This window comes from Camelus ferus, chromosome 1 (genome assembly GCF_009834535.1).
Source record: "Camelus ferus isolate YT-003-E chromosome 1, BCGSAC_Cfer_1.0, whole genome shotgun sequence".
In the NCBI taxonomy this organism is placed as follows: Eukaryota; Metazoa; Chordata; class Mammalia; order Artiodactyla; family Camelidae; genus Camelus; species Camelus ferus.
In genome coordinates, this window is record NC_045696.1 from 41,792,858 (window position 1) to 41,818,513 (window position 25,656).

A 25,656-nucleotide genomic window follows, 5' to 3' on the forward strand; every position below is an offset into this window, starting at 1 on the left:
TTTTAGTACATCTTCTTCAGGAATTTTATCTGTAAGTGGGTGTGAGTGGGAGAGGATAGTTAAATTGTGATTATACTTCAAGGATATCCTGCTTTTTCTTCATTAACATTGTGTGCCTTTCCCCATGTCAGTAAAAATTCATCACAAATCTCATATAAATGTGTTACACTTATTTTTATAATGTAGAAGAACAATTTACATCCTCCTATTATTGAACATTTAATCAGCCTCTGAATTTTTATGCTACTGTAAATATTTCTGCAATAAACATCCTTATAAATACAAAAAAAAAAAATACACTAGAAGGAATCTACAGTAGATTACCACAAGTTTTACAGACAAGCAAAAGCTAAAAAAGTTCAGCACCACCAAACCAGCTTTACAAGAAATGTTAAAGGGACTTCTCTAAGTGAAAAAGAAAAGATCACAACTAGAAACATGAAAATTAGAAAAGGAAAAATCTCATTGGTAAAGGCAAATATACAGTAAAGGTAGTAAAAGCAGCCACTATAAAGCTAGTAGGAAGATTAAAAGACGAAAGTAGTAAAATCATCCACATACACAGTAAGTAGTTAAGGGATACACAAAACAAAAATCACATATAGATACATAGCTGTGTACAGTGTGGGGAATATAGTCAATAACCATGTAATATCTTTAAAGGTCTGGTGAAATATCATAACTAGACTTACCCTGGTGATCATTTTGAAATGTATAGCACCACTGAATTACTACATTATATAATAGAAACTAACATAGTGTTGTACGTCAATTATACTTCAAAAACAAACAAACAAACAAACTCATTGAAAAAGAGATTGGGTTTGTGGTTACCAGGGAAAGGGGGATGGGGGGAGGAGAAAATGGATTAAAATGGTCAAAAGGTACAAACTTCTAGTTATAAGATAAATAGGTACTAGGGGTATAACGTACAACATGATAAATATAATTAACACTGCTGTATGTTATATATGAAAATTGTAAAGAGAGTAAGTCTTATAAGTTCTATCACAAGAATAAAATTTTTTTTCTATTTCTTTAATTTTCTATCTATAGAAGATGATGGATGTCCACTAAACTTACAGTGATAATTATTTCATGATGTATGTAAGTCAAATCATTCTGCAGTATGCTTTAAACTTATACAGTACTTTATGCCAATTATATCTCAATAAATTGGAAGACAGATAAAGATGAACAGTAAAATATTTATTTAAAAATTTTTATTTTTCTTTACTTAGAACAACATACAGATATAAATAAAATATATCATGACAAGTTGCGTTCTTCCACATATGAGTGATGCACATGTTAATATATTAATATACTTTTTCTCAAGCTAATCTGTTTTTTCTCACTTATGTGCCAGCTCAGACACTGAACTTAAGTTGATACAGAAATTTTTTCCTCCCCTAAACCTCATACATGATCAGCTGAATTTCATGTCTCCACTGATCTACAAGAACAAACTGCTTGTTAATCAAACTTTAAATGTCTCTACTTTGCCCAGGCCTAAGAACTTTGGACCAACTATCAATCTAAACCAGCACACAACCACTCCCTAGAATAGGCTAACCTCAAGATAAAACATTTTCTGACCTACTGTGCAACCTCACCACTTGCTCATCCTACTTCCTCAAACCTACTTATTTCTAGCCTTGTTTACTCCTCCCAATGTAAGAAAAGTCCTTTTCTGGCTACCTTTTGCAGATCTTGTGATCACACTGTTCTCCCTATTACAATGGTCCCTTTCTCCCTTCTTGCAATTGTTCCATTATTTTTCAATTGTGGGTCACTTTACTTTTGCGGGGGAAGTTCTCTCATCTTTGATGTGGTACCTCAGTAACATTTGTGTAAGAAAACAATGTATTTATACATCTTAATGCAAAAACTACATGCTTGCTCTGAATATCACAGGGAAAAAAAAGATCATTAAAGTTTGGGTTTTTACTCCCTTGTAATCCAGATGCTGCTTTAGTTTATTATTTTTTATTATTTTATGATTTTTTAACTCCTCTCCCCTAAAAGTGCTACATGCTATAAAATTTAAATAGAAGAAAGTACTAAGTAATCCCTGATATGTCCCTGAGAAAATAACTCTCAGGCTCATATTAGCCTAAAATACCTTCATTAAGTCCCCTAAATAGAGTCTTCCGACAGACTGTTTATGTGATTTCCTTCACACAAATAACAAATTCTTATTACAGGATTCATCTTCAAGCAATCCACTTTCCCATCCTACTCTACTCCCCAATAAAACCATTTCTTAAAACTTTCTATTATTTTTCCTAGTAATTACTACCACTAATTTTTTTCTTTTAAACAACATCTACTGATAGAATATGAGTATTTTTTACTCTTTGTTCCAAGCTTTTTCTGTGTGTGAGAGCAGAAGGATTTATGAATTACAACAAGTGAGGAGAACACTGGGGGTCTTTCCCAAAGGACTGTCTCTCCATCACACCCCTTCCTGCCAATGATCTCCCAATACACTTAACATCAAAAATTATGTTTAATATAGTCAATATTTTACAATAACTACAAATGGAGTATAATCCTTAAAAATTATGAATCACTGTACTGTACACCTGTAATTTATATAATATTGTACATCAACTATACTTCAATCTTAAAAAATGATGTCTAAATCCACAGTGTTAATTTTTACATGAATATTCTTCAAAGCTGAACCACCTAGCCACTGCAGTTACATTTCCTTTTCGTACAATGTTGTTTTTCTAGGAGTTAATAATTACCTAACTTTTATACACTGACTTTAACTTCTTTTCCATGTAATACCACTGAAAATCACAGACAAAAGATACAGAATTCTCCTCAATAAAGCTGAAACATCAGGTGGCCTATCAGTTCCAGAAAGAGAAGAATATGGGATAGACACTGCTATGTGGCCTGTAAAGCCTATATTATTTACTACCTGTTCCTCTACAAAGAAAGTCTGCCCTCTTACACTCTCATTTTAGTGAAGCATATCATAAAAGAGTTTCCTAAGAAAGAGTATATGGCAGGTGATTTTTTTCTGAGAACCTTTATGTCTAAAAATGTCTATTCTACTCTCACACTTGATGAGTTCAGTTTGGAACAATGGGCTGGAAACAATATTATCTTTGAATTTTGAAGACATTGCTTTGAAGAAATACCTTTCAGTGGCTCCTAAAAGTTTAAATGGCATTACAATGCCTGATCCTTATATAACGGGGTTTTCTTTGTTTTTCTTTTTGGTCTCTGGAAACTGTTCAGATCTTTTTTTTATCTCTTCTATACTGAAATCTAATGATGATGTGCCTTGATTAGAGTTTTTCTTTCTCCTTTTTTCCTCTTCATTCATAGTGCTAGGCATTCATAAAGCCTTTTTAGTATGAAAATGTATTCTTCAGATATTCAAAGTATTTCCTTGATAAATTCTTCCTCTATTTTCTCTGGTCTATGTGGTATTCCTATTATTTAGATGTGCTATCTAGTTTGATTCTCTACTTTCCTTATCTTTTCCTTCCTACTGTATTTATTTATTCTATTTTCCAGGAAAATAATTTAGCTTCATCTTTATTGAAATTTCTTATTGCTGCTACCACATTTATAATTCCCAAGACCTTTTTCTTATTCTCTAAATGTCACTTTTTGTTGTTTCCTACCTATTCTTCATGGATGTGACATCACTATGTAAAAGATAAAAATAAACATGATAGAAGGTCTTGAGTTTTCCCCTTGCTTATTTTGCCTTTGCTCCTTTCTTTCTTTGTACCTACCACCCCTACCTCCAGAAAACTTTGACTAGGTGATAAACCACAAGGTTTATCACAAAAACAATCCTTGGAAAATATTGTAGTGATAGCTATCAGGACCCTAAGTAAGGGCATAAAAAACAGAAAAGATCCATAGGAATAGGAAAGAGAACAAAGATATATATATTCAATCACTATATTTACCTGGAGGTGATTTGATTCCTTTGCTATTTATCTATGTTTCTTAAGTTTCCCATCCCACTTTACTTATGTAACAGGAAAAAAAAATAGGAAATTTTTTTTACTAAAAATAGACTTACCTATGAACCAGCAATCCCACTCCTGGGCATATATCTGGAGGGAACTCTAATTCAAAAAGATACATGCACCCCAGTGTTCATAGCAGCACTATATACAATAGCCAAAACATGGAAATAACCTAAAAGTCTATTGACAAATGACTGGATAAAGAAGTTGTGGTATATTTTTACAATGGAATACTATTCAGCCATAAAAAAGAATAATGCCATCTGCAGCAACGTGGATGGACCTAGAGACTCTTCTAAGTGAAGCAAGACAGAAAGAGAAAGAATACCATATCACTCACATGTGGAATCTTAAAAAAAAAAAAAAAGATACAAATGAACTTATTTACAAAACAGAAATAGACTCACAGACATTAAAAACAAACTTATGGTTACCAGGGGGGAAAGGGGACGGGAAGGGATAAACTGGGAGTTTGAGAATTGCAGATACTAACTACTATATATAAAATAGATAAACAACAAGTTTCTACTGTATAGCACAGGAACTATATTCAATATCTTGAAGTAACCTATAATGAAAAAGAATATGAAAATGAAAAAGAATATTTTAAAGAAATGTCAATCTTAAATAAGACAAGATGCAGAAGAGAAATGCTCCAACCTTTCTCTGCTCCTCCACTCCTGTTTTACTTCACAGTTACTGCCTTTTTCATTTTGCCTCTAAATTGGATTGTCATCTTTTTTTTCTCCCTGACTCCTCTTTTAATATAGCTAGTTATCCCCTGAATGGCAAGTTCTATTTCTAACTTTTTATTGAGGTAGAAAAAAATGGAATATGGGAAATAGGACACGGAAATAATGACAAAGTGTTGAAATTTAACATAAATACATCATATATTTACAATAAATATTCAAAAGACTATTCATTTCCTCACACCTTAAAAAGAAATGAAGAGAATTCTAAGAGGATGGCAGAGTAGGAAGTACCAAGAATCCCTCTCCCAACCTATAGAACAACTAACTACACTGGCAAAATCTGTCCAATATTAACTATTTTGAAAATCTGAAGTCTTTTGAAGGCTTGCAACTTCAGGAGAAGGCCTGGGTAAACTGTCATTAATTGTGGTCAACTTCAGCTCTTAGCACAGTAGCAGCTACCCATCCCAAATCCCTACCTCCTTGGCAGCAGCAGGGCATATGTTACAAGAACAGCTTACACTCAGCAGGCAGAAACCAGGGTGGACAAAAAGGACCCTACCCTCCAAATATTAGTGATCTGTGCTCTGATCACTAAGTAGAGCGTCTAACCTCAGAGCTGCAGGCCAAGAGGCTAGCAGCCACTGTGGTTGAACCTCCACTCAAAGTTGTAAGTTCCACCTGTCTAAAACTTTTGAAAGCCAAAAATGAAGAGAAATTCTTGACAACAGCAAAAAAAAAAAAAAAGTGATTTGTTGCATATAAGAGATTCTCAATAAGATAATAAGATTTTTCACTAGAAATTTTGGAGGCCAGAAGTCCATGGGCTCATATACTCAAATTTCTAAAAGAAAAAAACTCTCAACCAAATATTATATATCTGGCAAAACTATACTTCAAGATTGAGGGAGAAATTAAGACATTCCCAGACAAACAAAACCCAATGGACTTTGTTACCACAAGACCTGTCCTGCAAGAAATGCTCGAGGGAGTCTTGCACAGTGAAATGAAAAAGCACTACAGGGGGAGGGTATAGTTCAGTGGTTAAGAATGCATGGTTAGGGTGCATGAGGTCCTGGGTTCAATCCCCAGTACCTTCATTAAAACAAACAAATAAACACAATTACCACCACCCCCCACCCAAAAGCACTACAGAGAAACTCAACATTATATGAAGAAATAAAAATCTCAATAAAAGTAAATATATGGACAATTATAAAGTTCTTACTACCATAATTTTAGTTTGTAACTCCACTTCTGTTTTCTACATGACTTAACAGACTAATACTTTTTAAAGAAAACAATTAGTCTAAAAGCTAGTATTATTTCAACTTTGTTTTTAACTTCAACATTTGTTTTCTACATAATGTAAAGAAAAATGTATTTAAAATAATTATTAGCTTATGTTTTTAGCATAAAATATACAAAGACATTACATTTTGACATCAAGAATTGAAAGAGGTACAGATGGAACTGTAAAGTAACAATTTCTTCATGTTGTTCAAATTAAGCAGGTTAGAGACCCAAATTAGAGTACAATAACTTCAGAATGTTAAACATAATCCCCATGGAATCCACAAAGAAAACAGCTATACAAAAGGAAAAGAAAAGGGAATTTAAACATTTGACTACCAAAAAATCAACCAAATGAAAACAAGAGTAATGAAGGAAAGATGGGATGACAAAAAAGCTATAAGATATTTAGAAAACAAATAGCAAAATGACAGAAATAAATCACTCTCTTTTAATAATTACTTCAAACATAAATAAATTTTCCAGTCAAAAAATGGAGGGTGGCAGGATGAATAAAAAAATATGACCCAACTATATGCTGCCTACACAAGATTCACATTGGATCCAAAGACACAAATAGGTTGAAGGAGAAAAGATGGAAGAAGATATTCCATGTAAAAACTACCAAAAGAGAGCATAGCTATATTAATATCAGGCAAAATAAATTTTATATCAGAAAAGGCTATAAGAAACAAAGAAAAATATTATATATTCACACAAGGTATAAAACAGCCAAAAGATTTAATCATTACAAACATTTACACACCTAATGATGGATTATCAAAAGACATAAAGTAAAAATTGACAGAAAAGAAGACAGAAATAGACAGTTCTACAATAATAGTTGGAGGGTTTGATATCCCATTCTCATTAATGGCTAGAACAACCTGACAAAAGTAAGGACTTGAACAACACAAAAAACCAATTAACAAGCACACACAGAACACAGTACCCTACAAGAGAATACACATTCTTCTCAAGTGCACACATAGAACATTCTTTAGGATAGACCATATTTTAGGCAATAAATTAAGCCTCAATAGATTAGAAAGACAGTTATCATACAAAGCATCCTCTCTGATGACAATAGGATAAAGTTAGAAATCAGTAAGAGAAGGAAAACTTGAAAACTCACAAATTGTGTAAATTAAATAACACATTCTTAACCAACAGGTCAAAATAGAAATCAAAAGGGAAATTAAAAATACTAAAGAGATGAATAAAAATAAAAACACAATATACAAACATTTATGGAATGCATTAAAGAGAAGGAAATAATAAAGATCAGAGCAGACAAAATGATACAGAATAGAAAAATAATAAAGTTAATGAAACCAGAAGTTGGTTCTTTTTTTAAAAAATCAACAAACTTGAAAAACTTTTAGCTAGATTGACTAGGAAAAAAAAGAGAGAAGACACAAATTACAAAAATCAGAAATGAAACTAGGGAAATTGTTAATTGTTCAATAAAAATAAAAAGGACTATATTGAGTATTATAAACTGTATGTCAACAAAATTGGATAACCTAGATGAAATGGTTAAATTCCCAGAAACACAAAATGTACCAAGACTAAGTCACAAAGAAACAAAATATGGAGAGATCCTATAATTAGTAAGAAAACTGAATCACTAATCAAAAAAAAAAAAAAAAACCCAAGAAAAGCCCTGGACTTGATGATTTCACTAGTAGATTCCAATAAACATTAAATGAAGAACTATCACTAATCCTTCTCAAACTTTTCCCAAAAATGGAAGCAAAGAAAACAATTTCTAACTTAGCCTATGAGATCAGCATTACCCTCATACCAAAGTCAAGATACTGAAGAAAAAAGAAAGAAAACTGAAGACCAATATCCCTTACAAGCACTGATGCAAAATCCTCAACAAAATACTAACAAAGCAAACTCAGTAGCATATTAAAAAGATTTTACACCATGACCAAGTGGGATTTGTTCCTAGAATGCAAAAAGGGTTCAATATATAAAAATAAATTGATGTAAAAACCACATTAACAGAACAAAGAGGGAAAAAAACATGACGATGCCAATTAACACAAAAAAGCATTTGACAACGTTCAATATCCTTTCATGATAAAAACTCTCAAAAAACTAGGAACAGATGGAAATTGCTTCAACACAATAAAAGCCATATATGAAAAACCCAAGTGAACATCATGCTTAATGATGAAAGACTGAAATGATTTTCCTCTCAATCAAGAAGAAAAGGATGCCTGTTCTCATCATTTCTATTCAACATAATATTGAAAGTTCTAGCCAGTAAGACAAGAAAAAGGAAAAAAAAAGGCATCCAAATTAGAAAGGAAGAAGTTAAATTATCTCTATTCACATGACGGTATCATCTTATATATAGAAAAGCCTGAAGATTTCACAAAAAAAATGACTATTAAACCAATACATGAATTCAACAAAGTAGCAAGATACAAAGTCAATGTGCAAAAATCGGTTGCATTTCTATACATTAACAGCAAAGGATCTGAAAAGGAAATTATTAAAACAATTCCTTTTATAATAGCATCAAAAAGAACAAAATACTTAGGAATTAACTTAAACCAAGGAGACAAGACTCATAAAATGAAACTATAAAACATGGCTAAAAGAAATTGAAGAAGACATAAATATAAACGCATCTAATGTTCATGGATTGGAAGACTGAACGTTGTTAAGATGTCAATACCGACCAAAGTAATCTACACATTGAATGCAATCATATCAAAATCACAATGAAGTTTTTCTTACAAAAACAGAAAAACCTATCCTAAAATTCATATAGAACCTCAAGGGACTCCCAATAGTCAAAACAATTTTGAAAAGGAAGTTTAAGCTATAAGACTCACATTTTATTTCAAAACTTACTACAAAGTTACTTCAATCAAAACAGTGTATACTAGGATAAAATCAGACATATAAATCACTAGAATAGAATAGAGAGCCCAAAAATAAACTCTTACATGTATGGTCAATGATTTTTAACAAGACTGCCAAGATCATCCAATGAGGAAAGGACAGCCTTTTCAACAAATGGTGCTAGGAAGACCGGATATATTCATGTACTAAAGAATGAAGCTGGACCTCTACCTAACTCATGTATAAACATTAACTCAAAATAGATCAAAGAACTAAATGCAAAAGCTAAAATTATGAAACATAAGAAAAACATTGGGGAAAATCTTCATGACCATGACATTGGATTTGGCAATGATTTCTGGATATGAAACAAACAAACAAAAAAAGACAAAATGTACTTCATAAATAAAATATGTGCATCCAAAAACACTACCAACAGAGTAAAAAGCCAAATCACAAAAATGGGAAAAAAAGATTTGCAAATCATACATATGATAAGGGATTAATATTCAGAATATATACAGAACTCTTAAAGCTCAACAACAACAAAAAAACCCAACTTGTCCAATTCACAAGTGGGCAAAGAACTTGAAAAGACATTTTTCCAAAGGTACACAAATGGCCAATAAGCACATGGAAATATGTTAACCATCACTAATCATTAGGCAAATACAAATCAAAACCACACGGAGCTATCACTTTAAACCCATGAGGATGGCAATTAAGAAAAAAACAAAACTAACAAGGTTGACAAAGATGTAGAGAAAAGTGGAACTCCTACGCACTGCCAGAGGCAATTTAAAATGGTGTAAGGGGAGGTGATAGCTCAGTGGTAGAGTGCCTGCCAAGCATGCACAAGGTCCTAGGTTTAATCCCCAGCACCTCCACTTAAAAAATAAGTAAATAACCTAATTATCCCTCACCTAAAAAAAATAATAATAACAATAAAATGGTGTAGGTGCTAGGGAAAATAATACGGTGGTCCTCAAAAAATAAAAACTGGAATTATCATATGATCCAGCAATTCTACTGCAGGGTATATACCCTGAAAAATTGAAAGCAAGGTCTCAAAGAGTATTTGTACATCCATGTTCATAGCAGCATCATTCACAACAGCTAAAATGTGGAAAAACCCCAAATGTCTACTGACAAAGGAATGGATAAGCAAAATATTGTACATACATGCAATGGAATATTACTCAGCCTAAAAAGGAAGAAAATTCTGACATGTTAAAACAGGGATTAAACCTTAGAGACAATATGCTAAGTGAAATAAGCCAACCACAAAAAGACAAATACTGAATGAGTCCATTTATGTGAGGAAGGTAGTCAAATTCACAGAGATAGAAAGTAGAATGGTGGTTGCTAGGGGCTCAGGGATAAGGGATAAATAGGGAGTTATTATTTAATGGCTATACAATTTAAGTATAACAAGATGAAAAGAGTTCTGGAGATGGATAATGATGATGTGAGGACAATATTATGATATATTTAACACCACTGAACTATACATTTAAAAATGGTTAAGATGGTAAATTTTACATTAGGTGTATTTTACCATAATAAAAGAAGCAAAACAAGGGGGACAGTACATCTCAGTGGTAGGGGGTAGGGCATAGCTCAGTGGTAGAGTGCTTGCTTAGCATGCACAAGGTCCTGGGTTCAATCCCCAGTACCTCCATTAATAAATAAATAAATAAATAAATAAATAAACAAACAAACAAACAAACAAACAAACCTAATTACCTCCCCAATAAATGAATTAATTAATTAAAAATAATTAAACAAAATTTTTTTCAATAAAAATTGTTATAAAAAATAAGCAAAACAATAAATACATCTGTCAAAATCATAGACATACATTTAAAACTGATGCATATTCTTCTACATAAATGATACACCAATCAAGCTGATTTATTTAAAAAAAAGAATAGAAAACCTAATAGTTCTATAACCAAAACTAACACACCAAAAAAGGTAATATAAAACAACAAAAATTTATTCATTTTATTTACATGTCCTGAGGTAGAAGTTAATTTTTAAGAAGCAATAAAGAATATGAGAAAGGAAACTGACAGATTACAAGATCATTTCTGAAAAAAAATAATCTCTAGTCCCAAAAGGGCTCAATTTCTCTCCAATTTCAAGATGTCTATTTGGGTTGAAATGTGACCCTCCAAAAAAATATCCTAAAGTCCTAACTTCAGTACTTCAAAAATGCTACTTTATCTGGAAATATTGTCTCTACAGAGGTAATCAAGTTAAAATGAGGTCAGTAGGTTAGGCCCTAAAACAGGCAAAGCTCAAAGATTGTGGGTTCAGTTCCCGACCACCACAATAAAGCAAATATTGCAATAAAGCAATTCGCATGAATTTTTCTGGTTTCCAAGTGCATAAAAAAGTTATGCTTACATTATAAAGTGGACAACAGCATTATGCCTAAAAATTCTCATTTCAAAATACTTTAATTAGAAAATACTTTATTGCTAAAACATGCTAACCACCATTTGAGCCTTCAGTAAGTCACTGTAGTAACATCTAAAATTACATTTTTACAAGGAAGACATATAGGTGGCCAAAAGGCCTATGAAAAGATGCTCAACATCATTAATTTTTAGAAAAATACAAATCAAACCCACAATGAAGTATCACCTCACACACATCAGAACGACTATCATCAAAAAGTGTACAAATGATAAATGCTGGGGAGGGTGTGCAGAAAAGGGAAAACTCCTACACTATTGGTGGGAATGCAAATTGGTGTAGCCACTATGGAAAACGGTTTGGGGGTTCCCTAAAAAACTAAAAACAGAGCTACCATATGATCCAATGATCCCATTCTTCAGTGTGTGTGCATGTGTGTGTGCGTGTGTGTGTATATAAAAAAAATGAAAATTCTAATTTGAAAAGATACATGCACTTCAATGTTCACAGTAGCACTATTAACAACAGCCAACACATGGAAGCAACCTACGTGTCCACTGACAGATGACTGGATAAAGATGATGTGGATATATATATACACAACAGAATATTACTCAGCCATAAAAAGAATGAAATACTGCAACAACATGGATGAACCTAGAGAATATTATACTTAGGTAAGTCATAAAAAGACAAATACTATATATCACTTATATGTGGAATTAAAAAAAATAAAAATGAATCAATATACAAAATAGTAACAGACTCATAGACAGAAAAACTTACAGTTAACAAAGGAGAGAGATAGGAAAAGAGGGACAAATTAGGAATATGGGATTAAAACATACAAACTACTATACATAAAACAGATAAACAACAAGGATTTATCAGATAGCACAGGGAATTATAGTCAGTATCTTGTAATAACCTATGATGGACTATAATCTGAAAAATATATATAACTGAATCACTTCACTGTATACCTGAAACTAACACAATACTGTAAATCAACTATACTTCAGTAAAAAAATTACTGACCACAGATCACTATAACAAATATAATAATAATGAAAAAGTTTTAAATATTGCTAGAATTACCAAAATGTGACACAGAGACACAAGTGAGCAAATGTTTTGGGGAAAAATGGTGCCAACAGACTTGCTCAATGCAGGGTTGCCATAAACATTCAATTTGTAAAAAAGTGCAATGTATGCGAAGCACAACAAAGCAAAGCACAATAAAACAAGGTATGCCTGTATATTATGTCCTTATAAAAAGGGCAGAAATAGACACACACAGAGGAAGACAACGTCAAGACCATGTAAGAACCAATGTAACATGTTGGGAGAACATGTAAATATGGAGGACTGAATTTCTAAAGAAGAGAGGAGAGACATGGAACAGATTATTCCCTAATGCCTTCAAAGGAAGCATGGCCCTGCTGACACTTTGATTCACATGAAGAGTGAAGGTATTAAACAATCTAATCAAAGGCAGAGATTGTCAGAGTAGATTAAAAAACAAGATCTTCTATGTTCTGAATATTTGTTCCCCTCAAAATTCTTATTTTGAAATCCTAACCCCCAAAGTAATAGTATTAGGAGGTGGGGCCTTTGGGAGGTGATTGGGTCATGAGGGTAGAGCCGTCACGTATCAGATTAGTGCTCTTATAAAAAAGGCTCAAGAGAGACCCCTTCTATCCCTCGAGGATAAAGCAAAAAAAACCAGACATCTATGAACTAGAAAGCCAACACCAGACACTGAATCTGGAAGTGCAATGATCCTGAGATTCCCAGGCTCCAGAATTATGAAAAATAAATGTTTGTTGTTTATAAGCCACCTAGACTATGTCTATTGGGACTGGTAATAATGAAATATCAAAGACAAGATCCAACTATATGTTCTCAACAAGAGATACACTTTGAATTCAAGAAACAAACAGATTCAAAGTAAAAGAGTGGAAAAAGGTATACCATGTAAACAGCAACCTTAAGGCAGGTGGAGTGGCTATGTTATTATTAGACAAAATAGACTTTAAAGCAAAAAAAAAAAAAAGGAGAGACAATGAGGAACATTTCATTGACAAGGGTTAATTTATCAAGAAGACATACTGATTATAAATATACATATATCTACTAATAGAACCACAAAATACACTAAGCAAAAACTAACAAAAAGGAGAAATTAATGATTCAACAGTAATAGTTCAACACTTAAAAACCCCAGTCTTGAAAATGGAGAGAACAACTAGATAGAAAATCAGCAAGGATACAGAAGGCTTGAGTAACACTACCAAACAACTCAATCTAATGGACATCTATAGAACACTCTAACAAATAGAACAGAATGAACTTTCTTTTCAAACACACAGAATGTTCTCCAAGAAGATCATATGCCACAAATAAACCTCAGTAAATTTATAAGAAGTGAAATCATACAAAATGTTCTCAGACCACAATGGAATTCAATTAAAAATTTAAAACAGATAAATAAGTCATGGGGATGTAATGTACATCATGGTGATCATTTCACAACATATACAAGTAGAGAATCATTATGTTGTATACCTGAAATTAATATAATGTTGTATGTCAATATCTCAACAAAAGAAGGAAATCTTTGAAATTTAAAAATATGGAGAAATTAAACAAATGGATCAATCATACCAGCAATTAGAAAATACTTTTGAGATTAATGAAAAGAAAATCACAACATACCAGAATTTGTAAGGTGTAGCTAACTCAGCACTTAGAATAAAATTTAAAACTAAATATCTATATTAGAAAAGAAGACAGGTCTCAAGTCAATAACCAAACCATACACCTTAAGAAATTACAAAAAGAAGTACAAACTATGTCCAAAACAAGGAGAATAAGGAAAATAAGATTATAGTGGACATAAATGAAATTGAATAAGGAAAACCAACAGAGAATATTGATGAAACCAAAAGTTGGTTCTTTGAAAAGATCAACAAAATTTATAAATATCTAGACAGACTGAACAACAACAACAAAAAACACTCAAATTACTAAAATCAGGAATGAAAGACGGGTCATCACTAACAATATTATAGAAAGTTTAAACAGTATAATAGAATACTATGAACAAATATATGCCAGTTAATTAGATAAGTTACATAAAAACACAAATTCCTAGAAGGACACAAGGTACCAAAATTGACTTATTAAAAAAAAGAAAATCTCAATAGATTCATGACAAGCAAAAATTTGAATTTGTAATTTGAAAACTTCACAAACACACACAAAACACCAGTGACCAGACAGCTTCACTGATGAATTTTATTAAACATTTAAACAAGAATTAATACCAATCTTCCAAAAACTCTTCCAGAAAATGAAGAAAGAACACTTTTCAACTCATTCTATAAGGCCATTATTAGCCTGATTCCAAAGCCAGACAACGACAACATAAAAAAAAAGGCAGGTGAGCAAATTTCTCTTCTGAATACAAACATAAGAGTTCCTCAATAAAATCCTAGCAAACTGAATCCAGTAATATATAAATGGGATCATCAATCAGGATCAAATGGGATTCATCCCAGGAATGCAAAATTAGTTTAAGATCTAAAAATCAATTTATGTAATACATTATATTAATACAGGATACCAATCACATGTAATAAATGCAGAAAAGGCATTTGACAAAATCAACACACATTCATGATAAAAAGCCTCCAAAAAATGAAGAGCAGAAGGGAACTACCTCAACATGAAAAAAAGCATGTCTTCGTCTGTTCAGGCTATAACAAAATATCACAGACTCAGCAGCTTATAAACAACAAACACTTATTTCTCACGGTTCTGGAGGCTGGGAAGTCCAAGATCAGGATGCCAGTCAGCATGGCTGGGTTCTGGTGAAGGCCCTCTTCTGGGTTGTAGACTGCGGACTTCTCACAATGTTCTCGCGTGGTAGAAAGGACCAGGAAGTTCTGTGAGGTCCTTTTTTTTTTTTTTTTAATAAAAAGAGCACTAATTCCATTCATGAGGGCTCCACTCTCATGACTTAAGCACCCCCTCAAGGGCCCCACCTCTAAATACCATCACTTTGGGCATTAGGATTTCAACACATGAACTCTGGGGAGATAACAAACATTCAAACCATAGCAGGACATCAATGAAAAAACCTATAGCTAACATCATACCTAATAGTGAAACACTGAATGCTTTCCCTCTGAGAGTGGGAACAAAACAAAGATTTCCACTCTCACCTCTTCCATTATACATTGTCTAAGTTCTAGCCAGGGCAATTAGGCAAGGGGGAAAAAAATTAAAAGCCTCTAGTTGAAAAGGAAGAAGTAAAACTGTCTTTACTTGGAGATGACATGATCTTGTATATACAAAATTCTAAGGAATCTACTAAAAACTCCTAGAACTAATAAGACAAACAGGGTCACAGTATATAAGGTCAACATACATAAATCAGTGGGATTCCTAAAATACTTCTATTCACAACAGCACCAAAAAAAAAAAAATACTTGGAAACAAATTTAACAATAAAAGTCCAAGACACACTGAAAGCTACAAAACACTGTTGAAATACACTGAAGAAGACCTAAATAAATGGAAAGATAGCTCATATTCATTAATCAGAAGACTTAACTTGTTAAGATGACAAAACTTCCCAAACTGGTCTACAGATTCAACACATCCTCTACCAAAATCCTTGCTGGCTTTTTGTTAAAAATGACAACCTGATTCGAAAATTCAACTGAAAATGCAAGGAACCCAGAACCAAATGATCTTGAAAAATATTATAAACTTAAAAGACTCACACTTCCCAATTTCAAAACTTACTACAAAGTTGCAATAATACAGTATGCAGTACACAGTGGTACTGACACAAAAACAGACAAATAGATTAATGGACTAGAATTCCAAATTCAGAAATAAAATAGACATATAGATTAATGGACTAGAATTCCAAATCCAGAAATAAACCTTTATATTTACTGTCAATTGATTTTCAACAAAGGGAGCAAAAAAAATTGATATCTTTTCAATAAATGTTGCTCAGACAATTGCATATTCACAAACAAAATACAAATTTGGATGCCTATCTCATGTTATACTCAAAAATTAATTCAAAATAGATAAAAGATCTATATCCAAGAGCTATAACTATAAAATTCTTAGAAGAAAACACAACAGTAAATCATCATTATCTCAGATTAGGCAACAGTTTCTTAGATACGACAACGAAAGCATAGCAACAAAAGAAAAATAGATAAATGGGACGTCATCAAAATGAAAAACTGGTGTGCTTCAAAGGACAACATCAAGAAAGTGAAAAGTTGAGTGGGAGAAAATATATGCAAATCACATATCTGATAAGGATTTGTATCCAGGATATATAAAGAACTCTTATAACTCAACAATAAAAAGATAAACAGTATAATTTTTAAATGGGCAAATGATCTAAACAGACATTCCTCCAGAGAAGATATACAAATGACCAACAGGCACATGAAAAGACACTCAGTATCGTTAGGAAATGCATATCAAAACCACAATGAAATACCATTTCACACCCACTAGGACAACTATGAAAAGAAGGAAGGAAGGGAAGGAGGGACGGAAAATAAGGATCGGTAAGAATATGGAGTCACCAATATGTTTATTTTCTACAGCCAATTTACTTGAAAGGTGAGAATTCAGACCTAGTAGCTTATAGAGTGCTCTGACATAAATTCAAGAACTCCAATTAATCTTCTAATCTGTGCAAACTCCCAACAATTGTAATTTTTACTTTGTTACTATCATTTTTTATTCATTCACTATTCTAAAAAGGGTAATACCCTTTTGAAAATAACAACTTTTTAAGCATTTACTGATGTCCAACACTAAAAATTTAGCTCTGAATTCCTTCTGTTAATGATTGTAATTTGAATCCCCCAGATATTTAATTCCAGTATATCCATAATTTATTAATATATGACTATAAGACCACAGTTGCTAAATGGAGCATCTTTTTCATTGCAGACCACAAATGCTGAATCAAGCATTTTAATGAGTCTATATATAACTCTTGCTTTATTAGCTAAGGCTTATCAAGATATTCCAAACACACAAAAACAAGGAGTTAAGATAACTTAGAATCACAAAAAGTCAGAGCTTACAATTAACCGTACCCACTGAATTCAATCTTTGTATTGTAAAAACTGTGGTAATTGAGACCCAAAGAGGTTAAATGAATCACCCATTGTCACACTATACATAGTATAAGCCCATCTTACATCACACACACACATTTATCTTACCTTTCTGGTGACATCTTAGAAGTGGCAGGACGTCCACGTACACCTTTTTTACTTTTATGGTCTAGAGAGAGGACCTTATTTCTTAAGCTTCTTTTCCACTAAGGAAAAAAAATGGAATTTCAATAATAAATACAGCAATATGGCAATTAAGAGGCATTTAAATTTTCTTTTTATTTACAGATTCAAGATAAACAGCCAAATTTATAATGGTTCACAGAGGAGGGGGGTAAGTACAATCTACAACACACCTGGCTCTTTTGCAGTGTGGAAATAAAAGTCCACTACATAATATTAGAAAGATATTTTAAAATGTCAAGGTAACTTTAGTCAGGAAATCAACACTTTGAGATTCAAGAGCTTACATAACTAAGAAAATGTGAATGTACTGAATAAAAAAACTATTACATGCCAGGTTAAATAATCTATGATTCTGAAGTAACTGCATTTATAAACAACTGGAAGGGATTACAAGTTTCCCTGTGAATTGCTACATGGAAAAACTTTAGGAATGAGTCAGATATCTTACTAACAGCATTTAGATTTAATCCAACTAGGAATAAAAGTTAAAATTGATTTAGTTAATATACAAATAGTGTGAATCTAGGCAAATAAATTATTTATCTTCTCTATGCATTAGTTTCCTTGCCTGAAAATGAATGTAACAATAGTAGCAATCTTACAAGGATTTATAATGATTATATATGTAATAAATTTAAAACACTGTCTTCTCAGAGATTTAGTACATAGCAGCATCGTTGATGATAGCTAAACGGTGGCAGCAACTCAACTGTCCCATGAATAACATCAATAATAATAAAATGTGACATATACATACAAAATACTACTCAGCCTTAAAAAGGAAGGAAATTATGATATATGCTACAAGATAGATGAACCTTGACGACTGTGAGATAATAAAAAATATTTATATTGGTTTCTTCCCCCAGTTCCTGGCGGAGAGCTCCTAAAACCCTTTTAATTTCCTGGGTTATAGGAGTGACTTTTGCCCTAATGAGGTGACTCTGGGTGAGCTCCTGGATGGCTCCTGGATAGGGGCCAAGTCAGAAGAAAGACCAAGCCAATATCAAAAGCTTGGAATTCTCAGCCCTGCTCTCCCATTCTCTAGAAAGGAAGAGGGCTGAAAATAGAGTTCATTATTGATCATGCCTATGTGAGGAAGCCTTCATTAAAACCCCAATAGTATGAAGTTGGAAGAGCTTTCAGATTGGTGAACACATCCACATACCAGGAAGGTGGCACACCCCAATTCCAGAGACAGACGCTCCTGCACTCAGGACCTTCCCAGACCTTGCCCTATGTGTGTCTTCATTTGGCTGCTCATCTGTACCCTTTATCATATCCTTTAATAAACTGGTAAGTGTAAATAAGTGTTTCTCTGGGTTCTATGAACTGCTCTAGCACAAAGTCATCAAACCTGAGAAGGGAGTCACAGGAATCTCAGATTTATAGCCAGCCAGTCAGAAGTACATGACAACCTGGACTTGTGATTGGCATCTGAAGTAGAGTGAGAGCAGTCTTAGGACCGAGCCCATAACCTGTGGGATCTGAAACTATCTCCAGGTAGACAGTGTCAAAATAGAGAGAAATTATAGAACACCCAGCTAATAGCCCAGAGGATTGCATGGTGGGGAAAAACTCTCAAATATCTGGTGTGAGAAGTGCTGTGAGTATGACAGTAGTATGAGAGTACAGGAGAAACACAGGAGGATGATGGGTTTTTCCCAACGCAATGACATTATGGTAAGTAAAATAAGCTAGTAACAAAAAGACAAATACTGTATGATTCAAGTTATATGAAGTATGTATAGTAGTCAAATATGCAGAAATAGAAAGTAGTAGAATAGTGGTTGCCAGGGGATGGAAGAGGTGAAAATGGAAATATTATTTAAAGGGTATAGTGTTTTGGTTATGCAAGATGTAAAGAGTTCTGGAGATGGATGGTGGTGGTGGTGGTTGTACAACAATGTGAATGTACTAAATGCCAGTGAACTGTACCCTTAAAAATGGTTAAGATGATACATTTTATGCTATGTGTATTTTATCATAATTTAAAATAAATTTTTAAAAGATTAAAAAAAAATTCAAGTAATGAAAAACATCTTAAACAAGATAGTCCTCAATAAACATTGTCCTTTTTACTTTCCAGGCACTGTTATCTCATTATCACCATAGTTCTGCATAGTATAAAACTCATACTTTACAAGTAGGAAGTAAAGTTCAGAGAATAAATCTGACCAACGAAACCAAGTCTGTCTGACATAAAAGCCTATGCTCCTTCCAATGCTGTAATTTTAAATAATACAAATTCTCAAAAATTCTTCATATCAAGCTATCAACCTAAACATAGTCACTTCCATTTCACTACAAAATGTAAATGTACCAGTATTTTCAACTAGATTGAAAATACACCTTTTCTCCTATTTTCACTATCACTGTCTTGGTTCTGCCTCTTCTTATTTCTGATCTAGACTCTTGTGACGTTCTCCTAACGGGATTCCCTGCAAATGGTCTCTTCTCCCTCCAATCCAGCAGCTACTCCATCATGAAAGTTAAATCTTTCAAAAATGCAAATCTGATGTCATTCTCCAGCTTAAATTCCTAAGCATTTCCCACTACCTAAAGGAGAAAAAAAATAAAGAACTGACTTATCTTTCTCACTTCTGCTTCCGATGAATCTCCTCTGACAACACTAAACTATATGTAGTTCCCTGAAAGTGCATGCCATTCAGACCCTTTGACATCTCTCTGTACGTGTTTCCTCTTACTAGAATGTGCTTTTCCCTTCCCAGTTCTCCTTGTCCATTAAGTCCCAGACCCACACCACCTATGAAGCCTTCCTTACTCTCTAGAAGAGTACATCAGTATCTCTTCGGTAACACCATTTTATATATCTCTATCACTGATAACACTTCTCATAATAAATTATATTATTTGTTTACATCAAACTGCAACCAGAACTGGGAATAACTAAGCTCACAAGGTGGAATCTCAGAACTACTGGCCAACTAGTTCCCTGAAACTGTTTCACTAATCTCACAGTAAATTCAACCTTCACATTTTTTGTTATTGAATTTTTTATACCCCACTAATCACAATGTAATTAGGTTTTGCCTATATTTGCAAAATGATGAGAGTACTAGTCTTTGGGTCTCAATTCTGTAGAGAAAAGAAATGTAATTCCTACCAAAGAGAAGGGAAAAGAATAAGAATTTCTAAACTATTACAAAAAATGAAATAAACACAATGAGACAAAATGAAGATAAATGTAATAGCAGAGGAGGGGACTGATTAAAATTTTATTAACTCTAAATAACAGTAAGATGTTTCAATGCCTTTCTCCAATCCTACCATATCCAAGGGTAACCTGGAGTATACCTAGAGATGTTATCAAGGGAAAACAAAAATCACTTAGATTTGATAAAATTGTTTCTTATATTTAATATCACACTGAAATATTCACATATTTTCTTTTAAAAAGCTAGATTAGAATTGTAGACTGCACAATTTTTATTTTTCACAGATATGATTTTTTACTAAATGAATTAAATAATATTTTATTCATCTCTGAAAAAATAAAAATCAGATAATAAAGAATTCTCCCACAATCTGATTATGAATGGGAATTTATTCACATACCTATTCTGAAAGCTATCTGATCACAAATAGGAAGTTAGAAATAGTATGAAATAGTTTCAATTTAAATATGAAGAAGACTTTTAGAAGAATAAAAGACTTTGTTTATAGACAAGATCAACTCATTTAGTCACCTAATTTTGAAACTCTCATTCTGGCAGGGATATCAAAATAAAATACCATAATTAAAATTAAATGTTCCATAGGAACTCGACTGAAATTTTTCTTGGACAAAATCAATTCTACATGCATTCTAAGTGGTGCAGGGTTCTCAGTCTCAACTGAATGCCTCCTTGGATACTAAAAAGAAGCCAAATCTGCATCCGGAAGAAAATATTGACTTTGCTCACAACTACTTATCCCTGTCACAGCTCACTGTAATAAAGATGGATGATGACTTTTCACCCAATTGAGATTAATGTTTATGATTTAACTTTTATTTCAGGATTTTAATTCTATTGACTATTCATCTAATTTCCAAATTAGGAACATGTAATGCCAACAATGAAAACATTTATCAGAAAACATAAGCTGAAATTATTTGCTAACCAATATCTACTGAACAGCTGGATAAACTGGGGGTTGGGAGAAGGTCTGGGGAATCTGCTATTCTCGTCAACCAGTTTTCCCCGTGTATAACTATGGAATAATATCATCACCAGGAAATTGACACTGAAACAATCCATGACCTTATTAAGATTTCACCTGCTTTACATGCACATGTATGTGTGCGTGTATTTAGTCTTATGCAATTTTATCACATGTACACATCTCTGTGACTACAAGCAAAATCAAGACACAGAACAACTGTATCATGAAGATCTTTTCTGCTACCCTTTTATAAATCGAGCTGCCACCCTCCATGCCATAAGCCCTGTGCCTGTAGGCCCTCAGAGTTTTCCTAGCAACTCAAACAAACATTTGAGAAGAAAATAAAATGAATCCTATACAACCTATTCTATCAACTACAAGAGAACAATTCCCAGTTCATTCTATAAGGCAAATATTACACTGATACCAAATTGATGTAGTGACAGTACAAGAAAACTAAAGACCAATATCCCTGGTAAGTACAGACAAAAATACTCAACAAAAATTTGCTAATCAAAACCAGCAATATATAAAAAGAGTAATACAATATGACTGATTAGAGTTTATTCTAGGACATAAAAGTGGTTCAATATCTGAAAATCAACCTATGATTTAAAAAAAAAAAGACCCTACTCTACATTATATATAATAAACTCACTTGAAATACAAAGACACAAACAGATTAAAACTAAAGGGATGAAGAAAGATATACCATTCTAACAAAACTAAAGAAAGTTAGAGTAGCTGTATTAACTCCAGACTGAGACTTCAAGGGAAAAAAAAAAGTATCAAATTTTGAGGATACAGGGATAAAGAGGAATATTACAGAATAATAGATGGGTTAATTCTCCAAGAAGACATAACAAACCTTGCTGCATATATGCTTAACAACAGAGCACCAAAATACACAAGGCAAAAACCAACAGAAATACAAGGACAAATAGGCAAATCAACAATTATAGTTAAAGACTTCAATATGACTCCATCAGAAATAGACAGATCCAACAAGCAGAAAATCAATAAGGACATTAGTTGAACTGAAAAAAACCATCAATCGACTGGATCTAATTAATATTTATAGAATACTTCAACTAAAAACAGAAGAATACACACTCTTCTCAAGCTCACATGCTTAAAAGGAAATCTGTAGCATTCAATGCATGTATTGAAAAAGGAGACAATTCTAAAACCAATAATCTAAACTTTCAGTTTTGGAAATTTCAAAAAGAAGGGCAAATTTATTCCAGAGTAAGCAAAAGAAAAGAAAGAAAGAAAAGAGCAGAAATCAATAAAGTTGAAAATAGGAAATCAACGCAGAAAATCAACTAAACCAAAAACTGGTTCTTCGAAAAGATCAATAAAAATGATAAACCTCTACACAGGTTAACCAAGAAAAAAAAAGAAGACATGAATTACTAATATCAAAAATCAAGGAGGGAGGATCAGTACTGATGAAATGGACATTATACAGAAGTAATAAAGAAATGCTATAAACAACTCAAAGCCCACAAATTTGAAAATGTAAGTGAAATGGACCAACACCTTGAAAGACAGAATTGACCAAAATTTACAAAAGTAGAAATACATAATCTGAGTATAGCCATATCTATTAAAGAAATTGAATCAGTATTTAATACTTTCCAAAATAGGAAGCACTGGGCCCAGTTTGGGTCACTGGTGAATTCTACCAAACATTTAAGGAATCAATTATAAAAATTCTCCACAATTTCTTCCAGAAAATGGAAGCAGAACACTTCCAAACTCATTCTATGAGACAGGCATTACCTTAATACCAAAACCAGAAAAATACATTACAAAAAAAGAAAACTACATAATACCTCTTACGATCAAGGTGCAAAAATTCTCAGCACAATCAAATCCAACAAAGTATAAATAGAATTATATATCATGAACAAGTGAGATTTATTTCAAGTATGAAATGTTGGTTAAGCATCTGAATAATCCATTAATGTCAACAAGCTAAAGAAGAAAAATGAAATGGTCATATCAATAGATGAAGAAAAAGAATTTGACAAAAACCCAAAAGCCATTTGTGATTTTTTTAAACTCTCAGCAAACTAGGAATAAAGGAGAATATTTTTAATCTGATAAAGAATATTTACAATAAACCTACAGCCAACATACTTAATGGTGAGGAACCATATGCTTTCATATTAAGATTGAGAACAAAGCAAGGATGTTACCTTTCACCACTCCTATTCAACCTCATACTGGAAGTCCTACATAATGAAATATGACAAGAAAATGAAATAAAAGGTATACAGATTGGGAAAGAAAAAATAAACCTTTTATTTGAGATGACATAAGTATCTATGAAGAAAATCCCAAAGAATCAATTTAAAAAAAAAACTTCTTGAACTAATAAGCAATTATAGCAATGGTTCAGGAAATAGGATGAATATACAAAAATTAATTGCTTTCTTACATGAAAGAAATTCTTACTATTAGAATTTGAAGTTAAAAACACAATACCATTTACATTAGCTGGAAAATTAAACACTTAGGTACAAATCTTTAAAAAGACGTATAAAATCTATATGAAAAAACTATAAAATTCTGATGAAAAATATCAAACATACAAATAAACAGATATCCCATGCACATGGATAAGAAGATTCAACACTGTCAAGATGTCAATTCTTCCCAACTTGATCTATAGAATCAACACAATTCCAATCAACATTCCAGCAAGTTATTTTGTGGGTATCAAGAGACTGATTCTAAATTTTAAATAGAAATGTGAAAGACCCAGAATAGCCAACACAATTTTAAAGAACAAGCTCAGAGGATAGATACTCCCACCTTCAAGACTTACTATAAAGTTATAGTAACCAAAAGGCCTGGTATTGATGAAAGAACAGACAAATAGATCAACAGAACAGACAGCTGAGAAACAGATCCACACAATGTAATCAACTAATTTCTAACAAGGGAACAATGTCAATTCAATGGAGAAAGGCTAGTCTTTTCAACAAATGATGCAAAAACAACTGGACATCCATGTATAAAGAAATAAAGATACAAATCTTATACCTTTCACAAAAATTAACTGAAAATGGACCATAGATCTAAATATAAAATGCAAAACTGTAAAACTCCCAAAAGATAACACAGAAGAAAATCTAGGTGACCTTCAGTTGAACAATTACTTCTTAGATATAACACCTAAAGCACAATCCATGAAGGAAAAACTGATAACTTGGACTTCATTAAAATTAAAAACTGCTCTGTGAAAGACACTGTTATTAAGAGTAAAAGTTAAGACACAGACTAGAAAAAAAAATCTTTGCAAACATGTATCTGATAAAGGACTGGTATCCAAAACATATAATCAACTATTAAAACTCAAAAATAAGAAAATAACCCGATTTTTAAAATGAGACAAAGATATGAACATACACTTCACCAAAGAAGATATACAGATGACAAATATGCATAAGAAAAGAAGCTCAATAAAATATGCCATTAGGCAACTGCAAGGTAAAACAGATATCCATACATACCTGTTAGAACTACCTGAAAAAAAATCTTCAACCCCATGTTCACTGAAGCATTATTTACAATAGCCAAGGCACATAACAACTTAAGTGTCCATCAGCTGACGAATGGATAAATAAAATGTGGTACACACATACATACACACACACACACACACACACACATACACACTAACAGAATGTTATTCAACCATAAAAAAAGAAGGGAATCTTGCCATTTTCAACAACATGGGTGGACTTCCAGGGCATAATACTAAGTAAAATAAGTCAGACAGAGAAAAACAAATACTGTATGATGCCATTTACACGTGGAATACTAAAAAAAAATCAA

The 25,656-nt window shown here is 32.6% G+C and overlaps 1 protein-coding gene and 1 non-coding gene across 8 annotated transcripts in view; one reads left to right on the forward strand and one right to left on the reverse strand.

Annotated features, from left to right (window-relative positions):
* Window positions 1-25,656, reverse strand: part of SENP7 (SUMO specific peptidase 7) — a 128,000-nt gene that overhangs the window by 68,823 nt on the left and 33,521 nt on the right. For all 7 annotated transcript variants that reach the window (XM_032477956.1, XM_014562426.2, XM_032477974.1 and 4 more), the window contains one exon: window positions 17,563-17,660. In XM_032477956.1, the coding sequence (XP_032333847.1) occupies window positions 17,563-17,660 (98 nt within the window). The remainder of the gene's footprint in view (window positions 1-17,562; window positions 17,661-25,656) is intronic.
* Window positions 5,729-5,802, forward strand: TRNAP-AGG. Its single transcript has one exon. It is a non-coding gene; the product is annotated as a tRNA-Pro (tRNA).